We start from the raw sequence: 25,551 nt of genomic DNA on the forward strand, positions 1-25,551 counted from the left end.
GACCCATGGGTCACAATATATTACTATTAGTCCTGGACTGTGATTAATCACGATTAATCGCAAATTTAAAATACTACAATTTACCTGTAAATGCGTTAAATAAAGGAATGCATGACAAACTAGTGTAAGGAAACATAACCTTTCACATCTCCGCCAGGTATGAGACTTATTCTTTTGTTTTAATTCAGCCATTATCAGCCTTTTTACTGGCAATAAAACGTTTACCAAGCCACATTGCTTCAATCCCAGAACACATTTACCCAACTATTATCAAAAGTATTTCTAAATAAATACAACAAAACATTTTCTGGCGACCTTACATGAAGTATTATGATAAAATGCATAATGAAGAAGAATTGGACCTGTTCTGCAGCTGCATTAGAGCTAACATTAGCATCATGTTATATACAGGGGCGTGTCTACGTGGTGGCCAGGGGTGGCACCGACCCCCCCTGAAATTTGGCTGGCCACCCCAGGTGCCCCCCCTACCAGATGTCTTGCGATAGGCTTGTTTTTAGTTAATTTCTAACTGCATCTGGCGTATCTTGGCATGTGTAGGCAGCTGCCTAGGGCCGCTTTCTTCTCTTCTTTATTCATTTTAGGCATTTTAGCGTGATCTAAATGATAGATGTCGAGAGCGCATAATGTTACGCGATCATGTAATGCGCGAGCACGAATCTCTCCACTCGCAAGCGGATTTCCTTCACTCGCACAAAACTGGACGTGTGCTTTTAAATCTACATTGTTCTTTTATGAATTGGCTCGGGTCTCACTCAGATATTGTGAGTATGCTCAAACGTTATCCTCGCATCACTGAAGACCAGAAAAGCTTTTTTTTCGAATTCAAGTGAAGAGTAGGCTTTTCTCACTAAATGGAAGCAAGCTAAATATAGTTAGCCTTCTCTAGTTATTAATTTCATTAATACTTATTTTAGTTAAGTGCTTAAATTGTAAATATGCATTTATTAAATTATTTTATGTAGTACATTTGTATTTTGTTGTTTTTGTATATAGTTATAGTCTACGAATATCAACCAGGTTCCAGAAGTAAGGCTGCTTCTGAAATAAGTGGGGGTGCTCTCTTAATGCACATTTTCACATATTTTGTCCCTTCTATTGCTATCAATATGCTGCTACTTCGAGAGCGAATCCCGCATAAATATGCAGATGTCATTCCCAAAACTTTGCAACGTGTGTGTGGGCCAAAAAACAAAGTTCTACATTTTAAATGGATTGCTTAGAAAGCTTGCAAAGAGTGCTCATAACCAATAAAGCTGTCACTCTTTGTTCATCGCGATCTCACAAAGTTCTGTGAGGACCAACGAATCTCACACTGTGCAATTAATAGCCTATATAATATAGGCCTATTAACATCGTGTATCCACCCCCCCCCCCCCCCCCCCCCATTTATTGTCAAAAGACAATTTATGAGATTAATACACTTTTACTCATAACTCACTTTAAACTACCATTGAGTGTTTGTAATAACTTCCTTTTGCGATCACATGTGTATATATACACTTTGGACGGTACATTATAAAAGTAGCCCAAAAAAGTAACCCACGCTCTGTAATTTTTCCCGCGATTGTATTTTCAAAAATAGCCCAATTGTGCAGGGAGACCGCGACCCTGGCAACACTGGTTCCCTGTACCCTTATCACATATGAGTAGGCCTATACATCTCTCTCTGCGTTCGCTTCACTTTTGTCTAGCCCTGCGCCTCATAATCACACAATCCCTGCGTCCCAATGTGCATACCATACACCCTATCTGCCCTAAATAGTATTGAAAATTACTAATATCACATAGAATTTTAGGATGGATATTGCGCACATTGGGACGAAGGCAATGATTTCTTTCCGCTCTGATATGATGCCAAAAATTTGGGGTCAAACCTTATCAAACGATTAATTTGCATTAAAAAATATTAATGCGTTAACATTTTTAGATTAATCACATGCGTTAACACGTTAACGTTGACAGCCCTAATTACTAATAATTTCATATAATTGATATTACTTCTAATTGCTTGTGGAATATCAGCTAAACTGATATTGTTAACTGTAATCTTAACCAAAGTCACATATGTAGCAAGTGCTTCATGAGCTGGCCTGTCTGGGGGATGCATACTGGGTTGCATATGTCAGCACAATTCCCTGACTCTTTAGTAGGACTGAAGCTTCTCAGTTGCACTAATGGTAGCATGGGCCACATGGGGACTATTAGTGGGGTTAACCATCAGCATGGACTTTAATTCATTTAACCCTTTCCCAAGGGCATGGAGGAAAAGTAAACCAGAACATTACCAAACTCCCAAGAAAGTGTGGTTATTCCCAAGTATTACTAACAAACCTGAGTAAATTGTTTTCCCCAAACTTTCCAAAAGGCCTTTGTATACCAATTCTCAAGAAAGAAGAGCTAAAAAACTCAAAGCCGCACCATACCTGTTGGGAATTATTTGTCTTTTCATTTTCCCTGTTGGATTTATATTTCCAAACAGATTACTTCCTCATTGACCCACCTTTTAACACAGCCTTCAAAAATTCCCATACCATGTTAAGTTGTGCTCAATGAAACACAATGAAGCCTGGGTATCTGTTCTGTTGTTCGTCTCTGAATATGCTATAGTGTTCACAACACTCTATGAATCTAAACACAGTCACTGTGACTACCATATGACAAGCGGTTGACAAAGGAATGCTTTGTTTAACGGATGCAAATACAGTGCTGGGTCGATACCCCAAGGACAGTTTAATTACTGGGCGTAAATATAGCTTTCCAAACTCTACGCCTGCTGGGCCTCCAACCTGTTATTATGCTTTTTTATATTTATTTCACAAGAGTCAAATTACTTCCAAGGAAGCACAATAGTGATGCTTGAGGAACTGAGCAAACACTACAAAAACGTGAATGCGTAAGAATAATAATAATTTTCAAAATCTCCAAAGATTTTGAATAGCAGACTTTAAATGTGGTCTCAGACTTTTGGACTCCACTGTATACCAAATACCATCATATAACATTTGATATCACCCAGTGTTATTTTAAAATTATTTTTTATAATATTATATCATATTTCTTAATATTTTAAGTTTTCAATTAGTTTTTTACTTTGTTATGTGCTTATCTTTTTATTATTTTTTTCATTTACTATAAATTTATCTTAATTTATTTTCATTATCATATTATATTTTAGTTTTAGCCATTTTAGTACGCTACCAAACCAAGTTATCTTTTTATAGTTTTAGTTTCATTTTAGCTTAAGTTTTAGACCCCTGGTGCATGGGCCTCTAACTTGTTATTATTCTTTTTTATATATTTCAAAAGAGTCAAATTACAAAAGTGTTGCTTGAGGAACGGAGCGAAAACTAGCAAAACTTGAACGCGTAAGGTCACCATGTATATTATATTATATTACATTTCAGTTTTAGACACATCACCAAGGCAAGATATCTTTTTTTAATTTGTTTTTTTTTTTAGTTTAGTTTCTTTCCTAATATTTATATTTTATTTTATTTCAGCTTTATTTCAATTAATAAAAAATATTTTTTATAGTTTTAGTTTCATTTTAGTTTTAATTCAACTCTGCCCCTGCTAGGCCTCTAACTTGTTATTATTCTTTTTTATATTTATTTCAAAGTCAAGTCAAATTACTTTTAAGGAAGCACAAAAGTGTTGCTTGAGGAACTGAGCAGAAACTATCAAAACTTGAATGCGTAAGGTCACCATGGGGTGAATTAGAGCGACATTGCGTGACAAAACCAGCCGTAATGCCAAGTGATGCCACAGTAATGTCGGACTGAATGTCTTGCTGTTGAGCAGGTCAACGTGCTGGCTCTAAAATTAGCGAAGAGATAAGATGAGACTTTCACCAACTCAGTGGGGTCAGCGCTGTGTATTTAGAAGGCTTAGACGGACTCCTGGAGACTCTTGGGTGTCCGGAAAAGTTCACCTGGCATTCAGGTGATGAGTCATAGCCCGCAGCTGTCTGATCCTGTCACTGATGCCACTGTCGTTCAGGCTCCCCATGGAGAACCAGAGGGCTACTGGCTCCATCGTCATGACAGCCGCCGTCCTCGCCTGACTCAAACAGGACACCTGACTGGGCGTGTGGCTGTGAGGTGCGTGACGGCCGCGTGGGTGGGGGGTTTAGGCCATGCAGAGAGGTCTGCTTTGATTGGCTGAAGCGTGATTGCACAGTTCGCGCTCTTTGAACTGCATTGGACCACCCTTTTGTCGGGTTTTCTATCCCAAGAGCGAGAGAGAGAGGGAAGCACAGTAGCAAGGACACTGCATTGTGAATGCTCCACAGTGTGACAACATGATCCTAGGCTTATGTAACAGGGATGCCTGCATGCTCGTCTTCCAGCAGACAATGGCTGCACCGACTGTTATATAACTAGATCAGCCTCCCCACAGGTCCGGCCTGCGCCTGTGCACGGCACACAGCAGCCTGCCAAAGAGAGCGAGAGAGCGAGCGAGAGACAGAGATGTGGAGAGTGAGACAGAGAGAAACAATGCTGCCTGCTGCAGGAACACAAAGAGAGTCAAAGATAATGCGGGAGTGAAAGAAAACATTCGGAAGAGGATACTATCAGCAGCTTAACGTTAAAAGTAATGCATTAAATAATCAAGCCATTGCTTACAAAAAAGTATTTGAGTATTACTATAGTACAGGTTTCATGTACATACAATAGCAATAGTGTTATATACTCAGAAATGAGTCAGTACCATTGTAGACAGTAGGGACAAAAAGTCTAAGACTGTTAAATTATTTTATATTATATTTGATTAGTGACCTAGAAAAACAAAGGTTAATTTCCAAGTCCCCATCTTTCTGTTTATGTCCAGGTTTAAATAAATAGGTATGTATAATATAATTGTCTTAGACTTTTGGACTATATACTCTTATAGCATTAATTTGTGTATTTAATCAGCATTAATTTCATTTTTTTTTTCTTAGTTGAAGTTTTGTAAGTTTGTATTTATTTATTTATATTAGAAATTTTAGTACTTCAACTTAAATCTATTTTATTTGAGTTAGTTACCATAGTGACATTTATATATGTATATATATATATATATATATATATATATATATAACAGTTTTTTAGGTTGAAGTTTTTCATCTAATATTTATGTTATTTAATTTTAATTTTATTGAAATTAAAAATGTTCAACAATGACTAACAAATCAACAATTTTCATAGTTTCATTTTAGTTTTATTTAACTATGGCAAGACTGATAACAGCGAAGTACTTCCAGTGTACTTTCTGTAAAGGACATGAGATATTATATAGTGACCCCACATATCATGTGTGTAAATATTTGATTTTGATACACATGCAACATAATAGCTCAGAGTAAAATCAATAGGTTATAATACATCTCACTTTGTTGGTAATGTACACCATCACCCTTGTAGTATCTGATATTTCATTGTCCATTACTTGAAGCAGACGTACATCTGAGCCTTCCCCCATTACATGGAGTTCATATTGTCCCAAATGTATTCCATATATAATGGCTGACAACATCGTTTGATGAACAGGCTGAGATGAAATGATTATGGAGGGGGATCTGCAGAATGGATTTAAACATAGTAAAACATCATATAGGAGGCTTAGCCATACAGTATAGTTAATATTTTGAATAAACACACATGAGCCTGACAGTGAGGAACTACAAGGGCTATCTTGTGTTTTCATTTATGACCTTTATATTCCCTTAGAAGTTCCTCTTGTCACATACACAAGTGGATGATTAATGTAGTATTTTTGCATAGTGCAGCAAAAGCTAGAGGCAGTTGCTCTTGGGATTCAGAGCAGATAAATCCACCCTTGCAGGAAGGCATCACAATCCTCTGCCACTCTGCTGCCAGACTCTGGGCTGTGTGGAGTCTAATGGGTGGTAATGTTGGGTAAATGTTTCCAGCACACATGTGCCAGCAGGACCAAAACTCAATTAGCTTTGCTACATACTGCCGTGTAATCCAATGTGCTTGGGTTTTACACTTAGAATGCAATTACACCTCTGACAGCTGTTTCAGTCATTTCACTATAAGAGCAGTGCCTGCAAATCGAGTACAGTTGCTCTCCAAAAACTTTTTCTCCTCTCAAAAAGAGTTTGTTCTAAAAACCAGTTACATCTAGTTTTGTAGACTCTCAAATGGTCACATAAAAACCAGAATACTCCCAGGAAATAAAATGATTGTTTTTTAAACTTTTTTTCTGCTTGTGGTGCAAGTCCTGGAGCCTGTTAGGAACGTGATAGTCTCTCAAAGCCAATCAATGGGTCTTACTGCAGCTTATCCTGGACTAAACCATTCGCTTAGACAGGAAAGGGGCATCTGACCGATATATAAAGTGAACAATCACAGTTTATTGGGTGGGTAAATACGTTTACAGTAAGTATGGACAGACGATCGAGACAGAGAGGTAGACAGACAGAGACAGATACAAACACACACATACATACAGACAGACAGACAGACACAGATACATGCAGACAGATATATATATATATATATATATATATATATATATATATATATATATATATATATATATATATATATATATATATAGACAGACAGATAGATATAGACAGATACAAACAGACAGATAGATAAATATAGACAGACAGACACCGATAGCTAGATGGATAGATAGATGGACAGACAGACAAATAAACAGACAGACAGACAGAGATAGACAGAAAGGAGTTTAGAGTTCTTTTGGTTGTTAAGCTGATCAAACTGAATAAAATACTATGGTACTCTGTATAAGTTTGGTTTGTGAAAACTTAAAATATTCAATGATGCACACATTGACTGATGCAGAATGTCTTTAGCAAAACTGATGTTGTTATAATGCACAACTGCACGTCACATCCCGCTGACAGCGGGCCGAGTATCAGCATTGTGATTTCACACTGGGTTAAAGGGATCCCTGGAGATACACTTACCAGTCTGGCTCTGGGAACTCGGGAGCAGAGAGGGTCAAAGCGGAGACAGAACATCCTGCAGCACTGCTGAGTCAGTGTGTGTGTGCTAGTGCTGAGGGAGTGAGATCATTTTGTTGATGTGTCTTTCTCCCTTGTTCATTGTTAGGGAAGCCTGCCAGAGAGGGAGGGTTTCCAGACAGGAGTAAATAGTTTACATGAATTGATGAGGGGAGTTATTTTTTCTTTTATGCTTCTTCCAAAGTTTGTTTCTCATGTAGCAATGAGATATTGTGAGTGCAGCTCTGAGAGAACAACACGAGCCTTTAGATGAAGAGTGGGCTGGGAAATGATACAGTGAGAACACAATACTTCAGAATTCAGGGAAGAACACTGCATTACACAGACTTAAAGCTCAACAATGTCCCTGATGAATAAACAGCATGGTTTGCTTGTCTTAGCTGGTTTTCACTGGTCTCCTAAGCTAAAAAGCACCCAAAACTCCTCAAATAAACCTGCTGGCCAGCAAGAAATACCAGCTAACCATATTAGGTTGGTGTTTCTAAAATGTTAATGGAGAAAACAGGAAAAGACATGCATCATTGTTCAACAGTTTTGGGTTGGTATGGTAATCTATTATGCCCATGAAGGCTGCATTTTTTTAAAACAAAAATAGAATAATAACAGTAATACTGTGAAATATTATTACAATTTAAAACAACTGTTTTCTATTTAAATACATTTTAAAATGTCATTTATTCTGGTAAAGTTGAATTTCCAGCAGCGATTACTTTAGTGTCAAACATTCTAATATGCTGAACTGGTGCTAAAGAAACGTGCCTTTTTATTATTTTAATATCGTTTTTTGATATCTCTGAATAGAGTTCAAAAGAACAGCATTTTTTTAAATTATATATTTTTCTAACAAGACTTTACTGTCACTTTTGATATTTTTAAAGCATCCTTGCTGAATAAAAAATATTTTCTTTTAAAAATATCTTGCTGACGCCAAACTTTTGGGGGTCAATGGTATAGTATTGCAAAAATAAATAAAATAAAACAATTACATGTAAAACCAGCTTTAACTGCTGATCTATTTTATGGTTTAGAGGGTTCAAGCTGTGAAACCAGCTGGCTTCCCAGCTAAACACCAGGCTGGCTGGACTGGGAGACTACCAAAAACCAGTTAAGACCAGCAAAGCAGTTTTTCCTGCACAATTTCATTTTGGGGCATGATGAAAATATTTGTCATTCTCATAGTAAAATCATAAAAACCTAGAAGAATGCTTCAATCTTACTCTAATTTCATCTAATATCATGTTTGTTTTAGTCTGGCATGGAGAAAGACCCACAGTTCCCGCACTGGACAGCTGCAAAGCCCCATTTGAAAAGCAGAAAGAGAAAAACACACCCTCCCTGACACATTTATTATCCTCCGACCGTGTTTTTAAGCGGTTTTGAGTTGGCACCAAGTTAATAGTTCTTAGAACCTCTGTTCCATACTAGGCAGAGTCCCAAGATGCTGAACTCTAACAAGACGAAACCAAAGGTTTCTGGCATCAGCTACGAGACAGACCTGATTAAAAATGAGGACAAAGACAATGTGAAATGTTACACTCCACTACAGCAGCCAAAATCAACTGTAGATTCTGGTAGCTGAGCTGAGAGAGAGTTCTGTGACACAGCAGCTCTGTGGATCAAGAGTAACATCCTACAGCGCATTCAGTCAATATCTCTTCACTAATTGGGAAGCTTCATCTCTGCAAACACACATTAGCTCTCGGTCTTTATTACTCTGCATCAGAGTCATTATAGGCTCTCCTCATTGGCTGTTCGGTAAAATATAGCTAAGGCCATTTCAATCCTCTAACTCTATTTAGTTAATTTTAAGTCAAAGTGAAACTCGTAAACCATTTAACTTCAGTAACGTGACGGCTTAAAAGTTGGGGGTCAGTAAGATTTTGAAAGAAGTTTCTTATGCTTAGCATTTGACAGGAAAAAGAAACTGAATATATTATTACATCTCAAGTAACTGTTTTCTATTTTAATATCTTTTAAAATGTATTTTATCCCTGTGATGGCATAGTTTCGTTTTCAGCATCAAGTCTTCAGTGTCACATGAACCTTCGTAAATCTTTGAATATGCTGATTTGGTGCTCAAGAATAATTTCTCCTTACTATTATCATCAATGTTGTCAACTGTTGTGCTGCTTGGTATATTTGTGGAAACCATGATACATTTTTTCAGGATCCTTTATGTAAAGAAAATCTCAAAAGAACATCATTTATTTGAAATAGATTTTGTCTTGTAATGATGTTGCTGAATAAAAATATTAATTTCGTTCAAAAAAATTAAAAGTAAAAAAATCAATCAATCAATCAATAACCATACTGACTGACCCTAAATGTTTTAAAAATAGTAATAATAATAGGGTAAGACTTGATTTATTTAGCCTATTTGATTATGAAAGGCGTTTCATATCAGATTTGAGACCCAAATGCAAGTTCACAGTCAACTCATCCAGATAGCTAAACATAATAATTCTTTTAAAAATGGAATGCATTTTATAAACATAGCCTATACTGTATATTCTCTGTAGACCCCCTGGTTAAAAACCTATGGGCCTAAAACTGTCTAAATAGATTTTTTTCTCTCTTCAACATTATTATCCCTGCCCCAACTTTCCTAGCAGAAAAGTAAAGTAATTCCAGCGTTGTTTTTTTTTTTTTTTATGAAATATTGAAATAATGCAGACATGCAGTTTTGTCTTCATGAATGATAAATCATACAAAATAAGACTAGGAACATGTATTAAAGTCAATTTGACTCCAATTTCAGGTTATAGCCATACAGTGTGCACTTCTTTTCCTCTCTTTTATGTTTGAGGTTGTAAGAATTGTTGATGCAACAAAATAATACAGACCATTAGCTAATGTTCTAAACACTGGGTTAAGAGCAAGGCCAATCCTAGAAATTGCATTAAATATCAACTGGTAACTTTCATAAATGTTGCATAGTATGCCATTCAATATTTAAACTTCAATGCTCTAATAAAAGCACATGAAATACCCCATAGCCTGCCTACAGAGGGTAAATAAAGCACCGCTGAGCTCTTGGTGTCATCTCATGGGTCTGTAACACACCCACCTGATTCTAAAGGAAAATCACAAGAGAGTCATGGAACCCTGACCTATATATACAGACCTCAGCCGTACGTCTGCTGCCTTAGTGTTACACAAGTGTGCAGAAACATACTGTATCAACGCTATTAGCAAAACATTCTTGCATAAGCAAGCATTATCTATGTTTAGTCAAGCTGCCAACTGATAAACCACACATTTCAGAAGAGGGGCCTGATTTGCAGGGCCCAAAAGCACTTAAGGTTCAATACCTTCCTTATTCGCAAGCCACTCAAAACATCTCCAGCACCGAAAGGAATTCAAGCATGCTCCCTTTTGGAATCACTACTCTCTAGGCTATTCTCTACTCTCTGGAATCACTACTCTCTTTTTCTGGCTATAGTAAAGTAATGTTTTTTCTGCAAATGCTTCCAAAGGCTACACAACTGTGAGCGTGATAATTGTTTGTAACTGGAAGAGGGTTTTATGGTCAGTGAGGCCAGTTTGGGGCATTGAGACTAAATTGAAAAGAAAAAAAAAAAGCATAAACATAATTGAGAAAGAGGAACAATAGCGCTTAAATGACACATTGGTGGAGGTAAAAACAATATCACTGACGTGATATTTTTTTATGAAAAAGTGCTGATATGAAATTGCATAACTGAAGTAGTATCCAGTAATTACAAGCTACATTGTTTGGCCAGTGATGACCATCAGGATTGAGCAATGAATATCATCCTTGACTAGGAAGATAAAATCAACAGAACATCAGTTCCACCTGGTGGGCAGACAGCAAATAAAAATACAACCTTCTCATTCTGTTGTGTCAGCTCAACATTATTTAAAGTAAAATAAAAATAAAGTAACAAAAATATTCAAATACACATCTTTAATATATACATATATATATATATATATTTTTTTTTTTTTTTGCAGAAATATTGTTATTATTGTTTAGCCCTAAACAAACTTAAAACTCTGTTGTAAATTCTACATCCAATAATAAAGTGCACAACTTTTCATTTTGATTGGCAATCAGTTCAATACAGTTGATTTGTAAAAACTCTAACCAACTAACCAACAGTTTACATTAGTTTATTGAAATATATACAGCATTATCACAGATTGAACAGCACCAGATCACTGAAAAACTAATTCTACAGAAACAACCAAAAGAGCATTATCGTCCATGGTATGAAAAATGAAATGTTATAAAACAGCAAAGGCACTTTTTCATAGGTCTGAAATAAACCTGGTCGCTTTTGATAAGAAGTTATTGTAGAAAGGCACATGAAGAATTATTAATCTTGCATGTTGCTCCTAATAATAGACTACAGATGAACCGTCATGCTTGTCAAACTACTTTGGGAAAAGTTCAAATATATACTTTCTATATATATATATATATAGAGAGAGAGAGAGAGAGAGAGAGAGAGCGAGAGTGAGAGAGAGAGAGAGAGAGAGAGAGAGAGAGAGAGAGAGAGAGAGAGAGAGAGAGAGAGAACATACTTCACAATCAGTTTCTTCCAATGTCACTAGCATAGTACAGGCAATAACGAATGACTTGAGGCAGACACACCTACAATACTTAGAGTTATGAAATTCGCCAACTTCGTATTTTGCTTTGCTAACACAGCTTTTTAGCAACTTTACACAAATGTGACCCTGGACCACAAAACTAGTCTTAAGTCGCTGGGGTATATTTGTAACAATAGCCAAAAATACATTGTATGGGTCGAAAATTATCATGATCCATGGAGATATTTTGTAAATTTATTACAGTAAATATATCAAAACTTAATTTTTGATAAGTAATATGCATTGCTAAGAACTTCATTTGGACAACTTTAAAGGTGATTTTTTCCAATATTTTGATTTTTTTTTGCACCCTCAGATTTTAGATTTTCAAATAGCTGTATCTCGGCCAAATATTGTCCGATCCTAACATACCATACATCAATGGTTTTGTGGTCCAGGGTCACAAATGTAAACTAAATGTATGGTCACTTTTAGAACATTTTCTTATGTAATTTTACTCCAGCATGCGCTTACAAATTAATAACAAAAAAGTAATTAAAAAACAAAACAAAACACTAAAAGTATACAAAGTCTCACAGGCGGAAAGATTAACATTCAGTTTTCAGAAACATTTACTGATTAAATATATCAACTTTAACACATTAACCAGCCCTGAACTGTTAATTTATATGTAAGTGCTATCTAAATGCATTATTTCACACTAAATTATCTATTGCCACACCAAACTATACTGCCAAACAACAAGCTAGGTATGCTAACATGTGCCTCTGATGGATTGACAGCACCATAATATATTAATTTGGATCAGCGATCAATATTACGGCACAGTCTGTTGTTCATGGCAGTGCGGTAGACCCCGGTCAGAGTGTGGTGTAGTGAGCTGTACGGGGGAAGGGTGTGTCGGATTGGGCTTATCTGCTGGATGCACAAGTTCCAGGGGCTCTACAGGGGACATGGAGCGAAAATGGTCCCCTGTTTAAGACCCTCAGCGCACATGGGCTGCCAACGACCCTCTCTCCCCATTGCTTGAAAAAAAAAAAGTGAAATTGTATATTATAGTGTGCCTATTGTACAATGCATTGAACCCTGAAGTTGAAATGCTATCACTGTAAAAAAAAAGGTTTCTTCTTCAGGTAGAGTAGGTTTCTAGCAGCAGTATCATGCATATTTGAATTCGTGGCTAGGACCACTACGTTGATGGTCTGTAGGATAGTTATTGTGATTATTTGTTGCGCTGGAAATATGTGGCCTTAGGTTTGAGTAGCTTGCACCTGTTAAACTGACAAGTAGTGCTAAAAACAAGATAAACTAGCAATATTCACTTTATAAAACATATTTAACAGCCATACGGAGTATGACAGCGAAATAACCCTTAAGGACCATGAGATGTGAATTATTCAAGATATCGACAACATGGTAGAAGGGACTAGTTTATATATCTCATTTCATTCATTTATCCTTTATGTGTGGAGACACAGTGACTCTTTTGCTAGATTTGCACTACTGTTCAAATGTTTGGAGTCAGTAAGATTTTTTTTCTTACATAAAATAACACGTTCATTAAGCAGGGGATGCATTAAATTGATCAAAATGTTTTTACAAAATACTGAGCAACGCAACGGCTAATAATAATAAATGTTTCTTGAGCACAAAATTTGCATATTAGAATGACCTCTGAAGGATCATGACACTGGAGTAAAGGATTCTGAAAATTCAGCTTTGTTGTCACTAAATTGTAGTATAAAATAAAACAGAACTTTTTTTTAAAATTGTAATCATTTTGCACAATATTACGGTTTTAAAATCTTACAGATGCCAAACATTTGAACGGTAATGTAAGAAATGAGACAGCAGTGAATCATTCATTAAGCAAAAAGGGTGTTTCTCATTTCCTTAATTGTCCATCCACCTTACCTTTACTTGCATTTTAGCTCTTTTAATCTTAAGATCTTAAGGCCGTGAGTATGAGATAAAAGGACGGAGGAATCAAAGCAAAACGGAATTTCGTGTTCACTTGAGCATTACGTCAAACTGACATTTTTGTGCAGCTATATTACTCTAAAAAAATATGTGTGCTTCAGGTGTGCTAATGGTGAATGGTGACTTTCTGCACAGCAGTAATCCTCAAGTCATGTGTCAATACTGAACAGCTGAAACAGACTTAAGTGTGATTTTTTTAAATACTTGTCATGACATCATATACTTTTGTTGTTGTCCATGCATTTTTTTTATATGTGTCAGTACGTACCAGGTCAGTTTCAGATTTGAATCACTTTCAGGCTTGGCTATTTAATGATTTTTGGAGATTGTAATATTTCTAACAAACATGGCCAGCTTGAACAGGTGAGAGTCTCACCCACTCAAGCTCAGTTGAAGTCTCGACTGGGGAAAACGACAGGAGCCACAAGCGTCCACAGGTAGAGCCCCAGACCCAGCCAGCTGGAGCTGATCTTCACCCACACTGCAGGCATAGTGCTCTGCATGGCCTGAGTGGTTATATCAGGTCTGAAGATGGATGTGAGGAAAAGGCAGAAAAAAAAACAATATTTAGGCCTCAGCTAGTCTGTGCAGTTCTGTTGTATTCTTTGTGACTGCATGAAAGAATGACCAGTACATTTACATCAAATTTACAGAATGCCATACAGGTTTGGAACAATATTATGGTGCATAAATTATTATTATTTTCATTATTCCTTTAAACTATGATAGGTGAAAGTATTTTAAAATGATAAACGCTTTGGTTCGCTCCAGAATGAAAAAGTGGAAGAATGAGCACTTACTTGTACCAGTTAGTGAGTGTCATCATAATGTAGAGAGAGGCCAGTAAGAGGTGGAAGTGGAAAAAGGAATAGTTGTATGTGACGCCGTCCTCTTCATTATCCACAACACGCCGCAGTCCATCTTCGCCCACCTCCTCCCCTCCCATAGAGCCCTTCCCTTCCTCTGTCTGCATCAGCCTGTTCACCTGAGCATTACTGGATGAACGGATGCTGAAAAGAGAAAAGACATCACATGGACACTATGAGAATGATGTTTACTTTTCTCAGATTCATATTTAATTGATGATGAGCAAGATTGGGGGTAGAGTTTAAAGGCAGAGAGGCTGTTTTTTCTGACATGGCAAAACGTATAATTTTCTCACATTTGCCAATGGATCGCAAAGTAATTGCGGAAATTTGGATGTCAAAGGTTAATGCATTAATTTAGGAAAGATCAAAACTGACAGTAAAGAAAAAAATATTTCAAATACAGTAAATGCTGTTCTATTAAACTTTAGATTCAATGAACCTCAGAAAAAGTTCATGATTGGTTTCCAAAAAAATATTAAGCAGCACAACTGTTTTCAACATGAACAGTAATAAACATATCTTAAGCATCAAATTAGCATATTAGAATAATTTCTGAAGGATCATGTGACACTGAAGACTGGCATAATGGCTGCTGAAATTCAGCTTTGCATCAAAGAAACAACAAAGAATTTATATAAAAAAAATCTTACCAACCCCAAACTTTTGAAATAGTGTATATATCAGTGCCATTCAAAAGACTGAATGAAAATGAATACAAATCTGATTTGAAATAAAATTTTAACCTGCAAAAACTTTTGATCTTTTATTTTATTATAAGCTTTTGGATTCTGAAAAATCTAAAGAAATACTGATGCAAACTGAATATAAACGTTTATCATTTTAGGAAGCACAATATTTAAGAAGCATAACTAATTAATAACTAATAAAATAACACATTTAATGATACGGGCCATGTTAAAGTTACCTTTTAACTAGTGACTCTTACTTGCCAAGGCCAATTTGAACTCACAGTTGCTGCTTGGCAAATATTAATTTTGGACCCCGTCTACAGGTGTCAACATCTGACACCACTAATCAATCTATCAACCCATGCCTCTGTGCAGCTGGCTGTGAATGTCAAATTGAAATGTACAATGAATCAGCATAGAAAACACCAGTTAACTACATCAGCTGATGTAGAAAAGTACTTGAGATTGCCTTTATGCATTTTAAAAAGAAATACTGACAATAACATGAGCTCAATGAAAGAAGAAAAAGTCATGTTCAAAATGCTTGTTTTGCTTAATGTACCTGGCATAAAAGGTGCAGAAGAGGAAGATGACCAATCCCACAATGCCTTGAGCATCCCACCACTGCACCATCCCAGGCGAGCTTGTAGGCATGGCCTCAGTTGTGTTGATATTAGACACCAGGCTGAGCAAACTAGGGTTACATTCACGATCTAAATTCAAAAGTGAACATCCGAAATACAATCCATTACAACTACTACGCCAATTAATCACATACTTCACTACTAAAGACTATGATCACACCTATAATGGTCAGGTAATCACATTTTTAAAGCTTATCTAGGCTGCTAATAGGTATACTTAATAGACCATAACAGAATGTGGGGATAGAAGTGGGTTACACTTATAATCTGGATTCTAGCAGGTAATTTGGCTTTATTCAGTAACAAGCATCAGGAGACTTTAAAAGTTGAGCATCTGGTTTGTATGACACCACAAAACTCACCAAATATTGCATCAACCTGAGCAGGAACAAAATGAAAGCTCATAAAATGAAAAGAGAGACCAAAGACAGACAGTAAATATTTTCAGAGATTTTTTTGTGTGTAACTTACTAGGATTGTTGGTCATGGCTGACCAGGTGACGTACATAGTGTACAGCGTTATAATAGAGGACTGAAGCAGACCAGACTGCGGTGAGGCATCCTGCAAACACATACAAAAATAGAGAAGCATATTTAATAAAGCACAAATCAGACTTCGTCTACCCTTGTAAGAAACAACCCAATATAAACTGCAGAATTTCATAATGACTGGCACAGTAAAGAAAGCTTGTCTGTTGTGGCAGGCCAGCAATTGATATTCTGTATGCAAAGAAGGAAACAAAGAAGTTTCCTTACAAAGACAAAAGCTGGAGGCTAATGTAAACAGTAGATGACCTTCAGTACAACGGAGAGGCTGTTTTCTTATGCACATTATTATAAATCAGCATTCATGCCAGGATGTGTGTGCTGAGGCAATCGTATATTTGGAACAGCTAGTTAAAGCAGTTTTATCATTTCCTGTTTGCTGCTTTATGTTCAAGGTCTTAATATCATAATATGGAGTTGTTTGGCCTTTTATCAGGGATTTAAAATTGGGTGCAGAGATGAGACGGGAATGAAAAGCACTGCAACATGCTTTACCTGTACTTTCGGCAGAATGGAAACCACGGATATGATGACGCAGAGAATAAGGTTGAAGCTGATAAAGAACTTGTGTTCGGCGCAGTTGTCTGGTTTGGTGTAGTAGAGATAAAACAGCACGACTGCTGAAAAGGCCAGGGCGTAATGCAGGACAGTGAAGAACAACAGACCTGTGGGCATAGAAAACAGTCTTATGTTTCATTCTCTGAAAAGAGTGGATTTGGACACAGCTGTTTGCAAACCTATTGTGATGAACAGGGTGTATTTCAGTGTCTCTGCTCTCTACGTACCTGAGAACCAACACTTGTTGCCTTCCTCAGCATTCCTCACCCACACCTCATTCCAGGAGTGGGCAAAGTCGATCAGGAGGATGAGCTGGATCAGGATGAACATGAAGGAGCCCACAATTCCAAAGTAGAACCAAACTGTGATTAAAAAAAGAAGAGAAGTTATGCTTCAGTTGGATACTGGTTAAATGTGCTTAAACACAACATAAAATCTAAATTTTTTACTATCTAAATGATCATCAATGATCTTCAAATCTCTTATGTTCACCATGGCTGCATTTATTTGATTAAGAACACAGTAAAAACAGTAATACTGTGAAATATTACTATTTAAAATAACTGGTTTCTATTTTAATAGGTTTTAAAAAGTAGTTTATTCCTGTGATGGCAAAGCTGTATTTTCAGCAGCAATTACTCCAGTCTTCAGCATCACATGATCCTTCAGAAATCATTCTAATATGCTGATTTGGTGCTTAATAATTTTTTTTTTATTATTATCATCTCAATGCTGAAAATAGTTGTACTGCGTTTATTTAGAATAGAAATCTTTTGTAACCATTGATCAATTCAATGCACTGAATAAAAGTATATTTTCTTAAAAAAAAAAAACTTTTGAATGGTATTATATGTGGGATTATTATTTTGTATTTTTTTCTTTCATCAAAATGTCATTAAAAAAAGAACACTTAACAGATCTTAAATGCCATTTTATGTCTTCAATTTCCAAGAGACATTGAGTGTTGAAGCTTTTCAAAGGGCTGTATATCAGTATAATATATTATATTCAGGAATCGTATTAAAATCTGAAAACAGAAGAAAAAAAAAGTAGACATCTCAGCGGGATAGTTCAGCCAAAACTGAAAATTCTGTCATTTTCACCCCCTCACGTTGTTCCAAACTTTTTTTTTTTTCAGTGAAACACAAACAAAGATATTTAAAATAATGCTGGCAACCAAACACTTCTGGTGACAATTGACTTTCACTGTACAGACAAAAAAACAACAATGGGATATTTTTCAAAATATCTTCTTTTGTGTTCCACAGAAAAAAGGAAAGTCATACAGGTTTATGGGGGACAAATGATGACAGAATTTTAGTTTTTGGGTGAACACTTTAAACTACATTTATAACTATGTTTAATAAAAGATGCATCTCTGAAGGGGCCGTATTTTCATACTTAAATTCACAATGAAACATACTAATGTCAAGGTCTTGTTTTGGAAGTTACCCGTGATCTCTGAACACAATGTTCTGCAGCTTTAATTCCACACCATGAGAATTCTGGCAAGACAGCAACAACGCGTTCTCACTGCTAATGTAATATGCTATGAAAAAATAATAACATCCTATTCCACTTTCAATATGGTATTTTCCCATGCATATCATAACATTCAAAATAGTCATTAAAAAGTAATTGACTTCTTCCCTGCAGGAGACCAGGCGTTTTCTGCATCCCTTGAAATTTAGCCCTGCGTTATGACAATGGCTTCCCAGAATAACATTATCATCACTATTGCTGCATTTAGAGCTTAACATCATTGCCATGTTGTCATTGCTTTTAAGTATTTCCCAATGTGAATATATGAAAATGGAAATTGTTCTATTATGTGTCGTTAACGGAACAGTTCCACCTAAAATGTACCATCATGAAATGTTCCATCTGGGATGAAAAAGGCTCCGACGGTGATGCCGACAAGGATCAGAAACTTGAAGAACCAGAACCTGACAAAATAGTAAATGATAAAATCAAGCAAATTTCAAGTAATTTAGTAAATGATACAATAACAATAGCATAATAATATAACGGTACATTAAAAATAAATCAGGGTTACCCGTTCTGAATAGTGGCACGAGGGTCTTTGCTGCTCTTTACACAAATCATGATTGCGGAAAACAGGAAAAAGAAGCATGACATAGCAAAGCACATGCGGTACACTGATTTGTAGCCTACAATCACGTCGCAGTTAACATGGTTCTCGATTCCTGGTATTGTGGTTCCTCCTTGACAAAAGCCAGGAATCTGAAGAGACATTTAAAACAGATAATTAACACAATGCACTGAAAGCACAAGTCAGGCAGATGAAGACTGATGGTGGGCCCACCTTGCGGAGCTGCGTCTCCATGCCAGGCAAGATCATGATTACAGACACCAGTGTCCCCAGGAGGAGGAAGAAAGAGAAGATCAGCCGGGTGACGGTGGAGTTGTTGGAAGAAGGACAACAGCCACAGAGGAGACATGGAGCGGAGCCACACAAACACGAGGCCTGTAACGTGGAGGGAGGTTGTTTAAAGGGGTGGTTGACAGTTGTTTCTAGGCTTGATTGTGTTTATGGGGTGCATTCTAACATGTGTTAATATTTAGTTTAAAAAAAAAAAACGCATTATTTTTCACATAATTTACCTTTATTCTACACCACTCTGTCCATTCTCCCTTGAACCCTCCGATTATTTCCTGTTTTTATGATGCCCCTCCCTCAGAAATACGCGATGGGTTCAGATTGGTTAGCTATCATAATATATGATCAGCTCTCATTGACAAATTCAAACCCTGGTGTGTAAATCTGAACCATTCAATGTTCAAGTGATTTTTTTTTTCTTGGCTCTATAAATAATTCCTTTAGTAGAAATAAGTGAATTTCCTCCATTAAAGTATTCCACTCATTTTCATGACATTCATGGTCTAATTTGTATATGACGGCAGAAGAAGGAAGAAGGGTTGTTCTGCATGAAACAGTGAGGAAATCATTGTTAATGACTTTGATCCTTATAAATCCAGTCATGTGCACTGTATAAAAGTTCATTTAAAAATATTCACCATGACCGATACTCATGCTAGGAGTGGCTGATCAGCTGATTAACCAAGGTTGACTAACCAGAAATATTATATATAGTCACTTGTTTCATATTTCTTAAGCTGTATGATTGATCAAACAAAAATGAAGATTGTATTAAAGACAAAAAAAAGACAAGGTGTGTCTTACTAGCACAATTAATAAGCATCAAATACAAGACACTGCTTTTGCAACACACTAACCAATTTTAACCATAATGTAAAGCGTATTTGGCTGTACTTAGAGCAGATTTGACTCTCCTGCAGTGTGTGCTGTACCAACAAGTAGATAAACATTTACAGAAAGTGGCTCAAGCAGCATGGCTTAGGTTTCAAATGCAAAACTGAATATACCAAATTGCTGAAAACCAGCAGATGAAAGAAGTTCAGCCTGTTAACACGTCACAAGAAAACTCACTAGTTTCTACAGGTTCATCTACATCTTGAATCGTGAATGTTGGAGATTAAATAAATGCATTCAACATGTACAAATATAATTATTTATCTTATATATATATATATATATATATATATATGTATATAGTCTATCAGATTCTTTTTATTATTACCACATTTTCTCAGTTTAAAATAATTTTTCGTAGCTATATCTTGGCACAGGTGAGTCCTTCACTTTTTTTACACTTAACTTAAGTATTAAACTGCTGTGTAAGCTTCAGTTCTTTGAAAATGGGCGAGAAGCATTATTACAGGTGAACCCAAATTTTTATTCTCAATTACAAAAGCTGACTCCAAAAACTGAAAACCTGTATAACCTGATTTTGAACAAATCATCTCACATCGAAACTACAAGACTAATCACACCAAAGCCTACATTATACAAAAACCATTAACATCTGACATGGAATTATCATCCCTTGCATTGCTGTATAATTTCTTTAAATGATTTAGATAATCATCTGATTGTTATTTCTTAGGAAGTCATGGAGGATCTCTGCTATAATTAATCTCAATGCAAATATGAGCACACTTCCGTATGCTGTTGTTTTCTAGCGAACAGCTCTTCCAAAACCACACGTTTTCTATTTAAATATCGCCGTCCATTACGTTAACTTTTTATAAATATGTTGTATTAGTTATATTGTTCTCTATTTATTGATTTAGCGACGCTGTTAGGTAGCAGCTCGTTTAGCTAAACCATGAAAAATAAAACAGCACACTTACACAGCTCGCAAGAGAACACAACGCCATACAAGCTCCCATTTTGTATTAATAAACAAACGACTCCAAACTTTCAGAGGATGAATTGACAGTCAATTACAGCATGAGCTATTTCTATTTCTGTCACTTGATTCCTGTGTTTGAAGCTGACAACTCTAACAGGAAATTCATTCTAATTCATAATAAAAGTCCTTTTTTAATCAATTCCCCATAAACTCTACAAATACGTTGAAAAAACAAACAAACAAACAACACAAATAAAACTTAATAAAACTAACTAACTAAATAAATAAAATAAAAACACTATATATGTATATAGTTTTTTTGTGGCATGTTATGTACTAGTATTGAACTACTATGTATATATTACTTTAAGAGATTTTAAACTAAGGCTTGTTTATATTAGTTTCCTGCTTTTGCTGAAGTCCATTTGTAAATTAAGCAAACTTGGCTACTATAATGTAGCATGTTATTAGATATAACTATATCTACGCAGTCTAAAATACAGTATTTTAATTGTGTTAATTTCTTATTTATATTAATATCAGTTATGAATATGTAAATGAAAATAGGCAGTTTAGGACATAGTAACTTTTATTTTGAAACGTAAGCTTAGTACAAAACATAAACGGCTAAACATTTACCTCTATAAATAAGTACGAAAGGAATAATTTATAAGTGATATTGATATTTAAATTAACTTGATATTCTAGATAATTAAATTTCATTGATGATATTTGTATATTTTTACCTGAGAGCCTTACATATTTTGATTAAGTAGGTCAGATATTTCACAAACAAATGTATTTAACATAAATCTCTGTTTGGCATTGAACACAACAGTACTTTTATATGTTATAGATATGTGATTTCACTCTTACTGTCCAAAAAGCAATCCCCACTGGCCATAGCTGTGGTTACAAACTCTTGAGTGTAGGGGTACTGACATTTTTAGTTTAATAATAATAATAATAATAATAATAATAATAATAATAATAATAATAATGCAGCTTCATTTAATACGGGTGCCCGCCTCTCTGATTTATTGAATCGACCTAATCCGATTATAAAAAAAAAAACATATATGATAAATAATAAACAATAATCAGAAAATCATTATTTTGCCATCTTAACGCCATAGTTATTTGAAATAACAACGATTTTGTTCAGTATTCATTCTCGCTGCAGTGTACCGTCTCCCCTACGAATAATGAATGGTATCGTCCTCTTTGCCCCTGTCATTTATTCTTCTGAAATCATGATCGCAAACGGGAGCCGAGATGGTGTCAAACCTTAGGACTGGGGCAGGTGCTTTCAAAACACACTGTCTCCCGTAAAAACGGTGCATTAATTTATCAGTACCGTGAAAAATCTGCATCAGTCAGAGATATTGTGGATATCTCTCTACACCGCTGGTAAGTTCTCGCCTCTTCCTTATGCTGTTTGAGCTCAGCATGAGCTTAATCTTCTATCACAGTGTATGAAACTCATTCATTATCATTATTAAGGTGAAACACTGACACGTTGTTCGAGGCTTTGCTATACTGGTATAGTGATATATGGGGAGAATGAACACCCCTTTTGTTGACTAAAATCAAATAAGGATCACAACACAATTATACATATTGAAATAAACGCAATCATTGGATTAAAACTGTTGAATTGCGATATTTGATGTTGACAGAGCGCACATGTGAGGCATCAGGGGACTCGTGTGCAACATGAACGTTTATACATGTACACCCATGCACTGCTGTCAGATCCATTTCAGCTGTTACCCGAGGGCAACTTTAATAAATTCACTGTAGAAATGAAAAAGAAAATGTTGGAGTAGACTTCAATGATTTAGCTTATATATACTGTATATAGAAGTAAAAAGCATTAATCACCTTATAATTTAGATCATTTTATCATTTATTTTTTATCTTATCACAAAAAACTAAAAATGCACTGCTCATAAGATCAATTATTCTACAAATAATATATATATATATATATATATATATATAATAAAAAGTAAGTTATTTATTATTATTATAAATTAGTTATTTAATAATAAAATATTAAATAACATCTGTTGTTTTATGTGTTATTTTTTCACACATTTAAACCGGTAATTACTTCTATAAGTAAATGTATGAATAAAAAGATTACCTGTGAAAAAAATAACACATAAAACAACAGATGTTATTTAATATTTTATTGTCCTATGTGTTATCCGTGTTTCTAGGTAACACTGTGCTTTGATTTTATTTTATTGTTGGACAATTTCCAGAGAGGCCCATTTGAAACTTTAAAATCATCATGAGTCCCATTTGCGTCATCACGTATTTTTTATAATTAGAAATGGATTGCAGATTGAATAGGTTTGTATATTAAATTGACATGAAATACAGTTAGAAACTGTAAAATATACAATCAGTGCTGATAAACACAGTAATTGGCTGAAGGGATCAAATCATGTCTGAATTCAATATTTGTGTAACATACTGTTTACTAAGATGCTTTTATCTCATCAGATTTTTAAGGCAGGATATCCTTCATTGTCGATAATATTCCACAGTCCTGAATGTTGGAGCAGCTGAAAGAAGTAAACTCATACATAAATGTCCATTGTCTAATTTTTTTTCAATGTACGATTCTATTTCTAGCGAGTAATTTACCTAATTATTTCTAAAGCTCATATGAATTTGTTCCAGATCATTAGACATTATGTTATGGTGCCTTGGAAGTCTGCGTGAAACCAGTAGAGGAAGTACCTCCATACATAAACACTACCTGAGAAGTCATTACCTGGCAAGTGAGGCATTGTCACTAGATTTTTTTTACTGTAAAACATGATTAATAGGATTCACATGACATCATCTGCTGCACTTGATCACAGGGAAATTAAGCGGAAGCAGTATCTGTCATCTTGAGAATGATCACAGGACACTTCTTAAGATCACTTTAGTCTCGTCCCATGTTGTCCTAAGATTGCCCTAATGCAGTGTCCAAATGTATTGTCCAGTTTGAGAGTCAGTATGAGGTCAAAAGTTGGCCAAAGTTGTTCAGTCTGAATGCTTGGAGAAGTGAATTGACCCCTGCGGTCCACCTCTATTTGTTTACACAGCCTGTCATATAAAGTCTGTCACTTCCCTTGCGTCTTATGCAACACTCTCTCTTTGCACTCTTGTTGGACGGGCACTGGCAATGATGGACATCAGGCTTGATATTTTGCTTTTCTGTGGATATAGAACAATCACGAAATGACATCTTTCAACAGAATGTAATATCAGTAATCTGGGTGCACCGCGTCTCCTCTAACAGAATTAGGTTTTCGATGTGAAGGTCATTGCTTTGGACTTCCAGGTGTTGCGTGGCTGATCATGTGAGTCTGATAGAAAAACAAACCCATCATCCCAAAAAGGTCATTCAATCTGCGCCATGTTTAACGTACAGCAGGTTTGATTCTTTTACCCAAACACAGATTGTGTTTTGCTTTTATTTGGCTATTTGTGTGAGAAAGCAAACAGGTACAGATGGTGTAATTTTGCACAAGCTGCTCAAAGAACCCATTACTTTCTTACAAGAGTTCAAAAATGGTAAAACTCAACTGTTTAACTCTAGGGGAGTTGTAAAATGAGCCTATTTCCAAAAAAAGTGGAGTGTTCCTTTAATGTTCAAAAGTTTAAGCACTGTAAGTAAGAAATTAAAGCTTTTATTCAGCAAGTACACATTTAAATAATCAAAATTAACAAACGATTCAAAAGATTTCTATTTAAAATAAATGCTGTTCTTTTGAACTTTCTATTCATCAGAGAATCCTGAAAAAAATAAAAAAATGTATCACGGTTTCCACAAAAATATTAAGCATTTTATTAATGTTGTACTTTTTATAACAATAAAAATTAATGAGTAATGAGTGCAGAAAATTCAGTTTTGCCATTACAGGAATAAATCACATTTTAAAATACATTAAAATAGAAAATTAAAGTGTAATAATAATATTTCACGACATCACATAAAAGCAGCTTTGATGATCATAGGAGACCTCTTTCAAAAACATTTTTAAAATAACCATGTTTTCTGTTGTCTTTTTTTGCATTTCTCCAACTTGTACATAAAATGTTAACAAGCGACTGAACTTTGAACTTTGTTTCCTGCAGTTGTGTGATACAGGCACACTTACTGAAAGCAGAAGATTACATGTTTTCCATCTACTTATCTACTAGTACAAAAGTGTGTCTGTAATTCATGGGTGAGGTTTTGGATGAAATTAAGAGACACTGCTCTTTGTATCTTAAACTTTAAGGTAATGACATCTAGTTTAGTTGAAGATCTGTGGTTAAGCAAGTCTGGACGAATGAGAAGTTTAAATAAAGAGGGGTTTAAAGAAATGATAATAAATAAGAAGTGTAGCTGAGAGTGCAGTGGATCCACTCCAGCGC

The 25,551-nt window shown here is 35.5% G+C and overlaps 1 protein-coding gene across 1 annotated transcript; it reads right to left on the reverse strand.

Annotated features, from left to right (window-relative positions):
* Positions 1-11,947: 11,947 nt before the first annotated feature.
* On the reverse strand, positions 11,948-21,300 carry LOC306887517 (serine incorporator 1-like). Its single transcript, XM_079445302.1, has 10 exons — positions 21,125-21,300; positions 19,215-19,376; positions 18,945-19,132; positions 18,755-18,834; positions 17,116-17,250; positions 16,826-16,995; positions 16,256-16,346; positions 15,703-15,853; positions 14,383-14,592; positions 11,948-14,107 (listed from the first exon to the last, which is right to left on the reverse strand). Exons 1-10 carry the CDS (start codon positions 21,161-21,163, stop codon positions 13,969-13,971), a joined length of 1,365 nt encoding a protein of 454 aa, XP_079301428.1. The 5' UTR covers positions 21,164-21,300; the 3' UTR covers positions 11,948-13,968.
* Between the last annotated feature and the right edge of the window lie 4,251 nt (positions 21,301-25,551).

This window comes from Barbus barbus, assembly GCF_936440315.1.
Source record: "Barbus barbus genome assembly, chromosome: 21".
In the NCBI taxonomy this organism is placed as follows: Eukaryota; Metazoa; Chordata; class Actinopteri; order Cypriniformes; family Cyprinidae; genus Barbus; species Barbus barbus.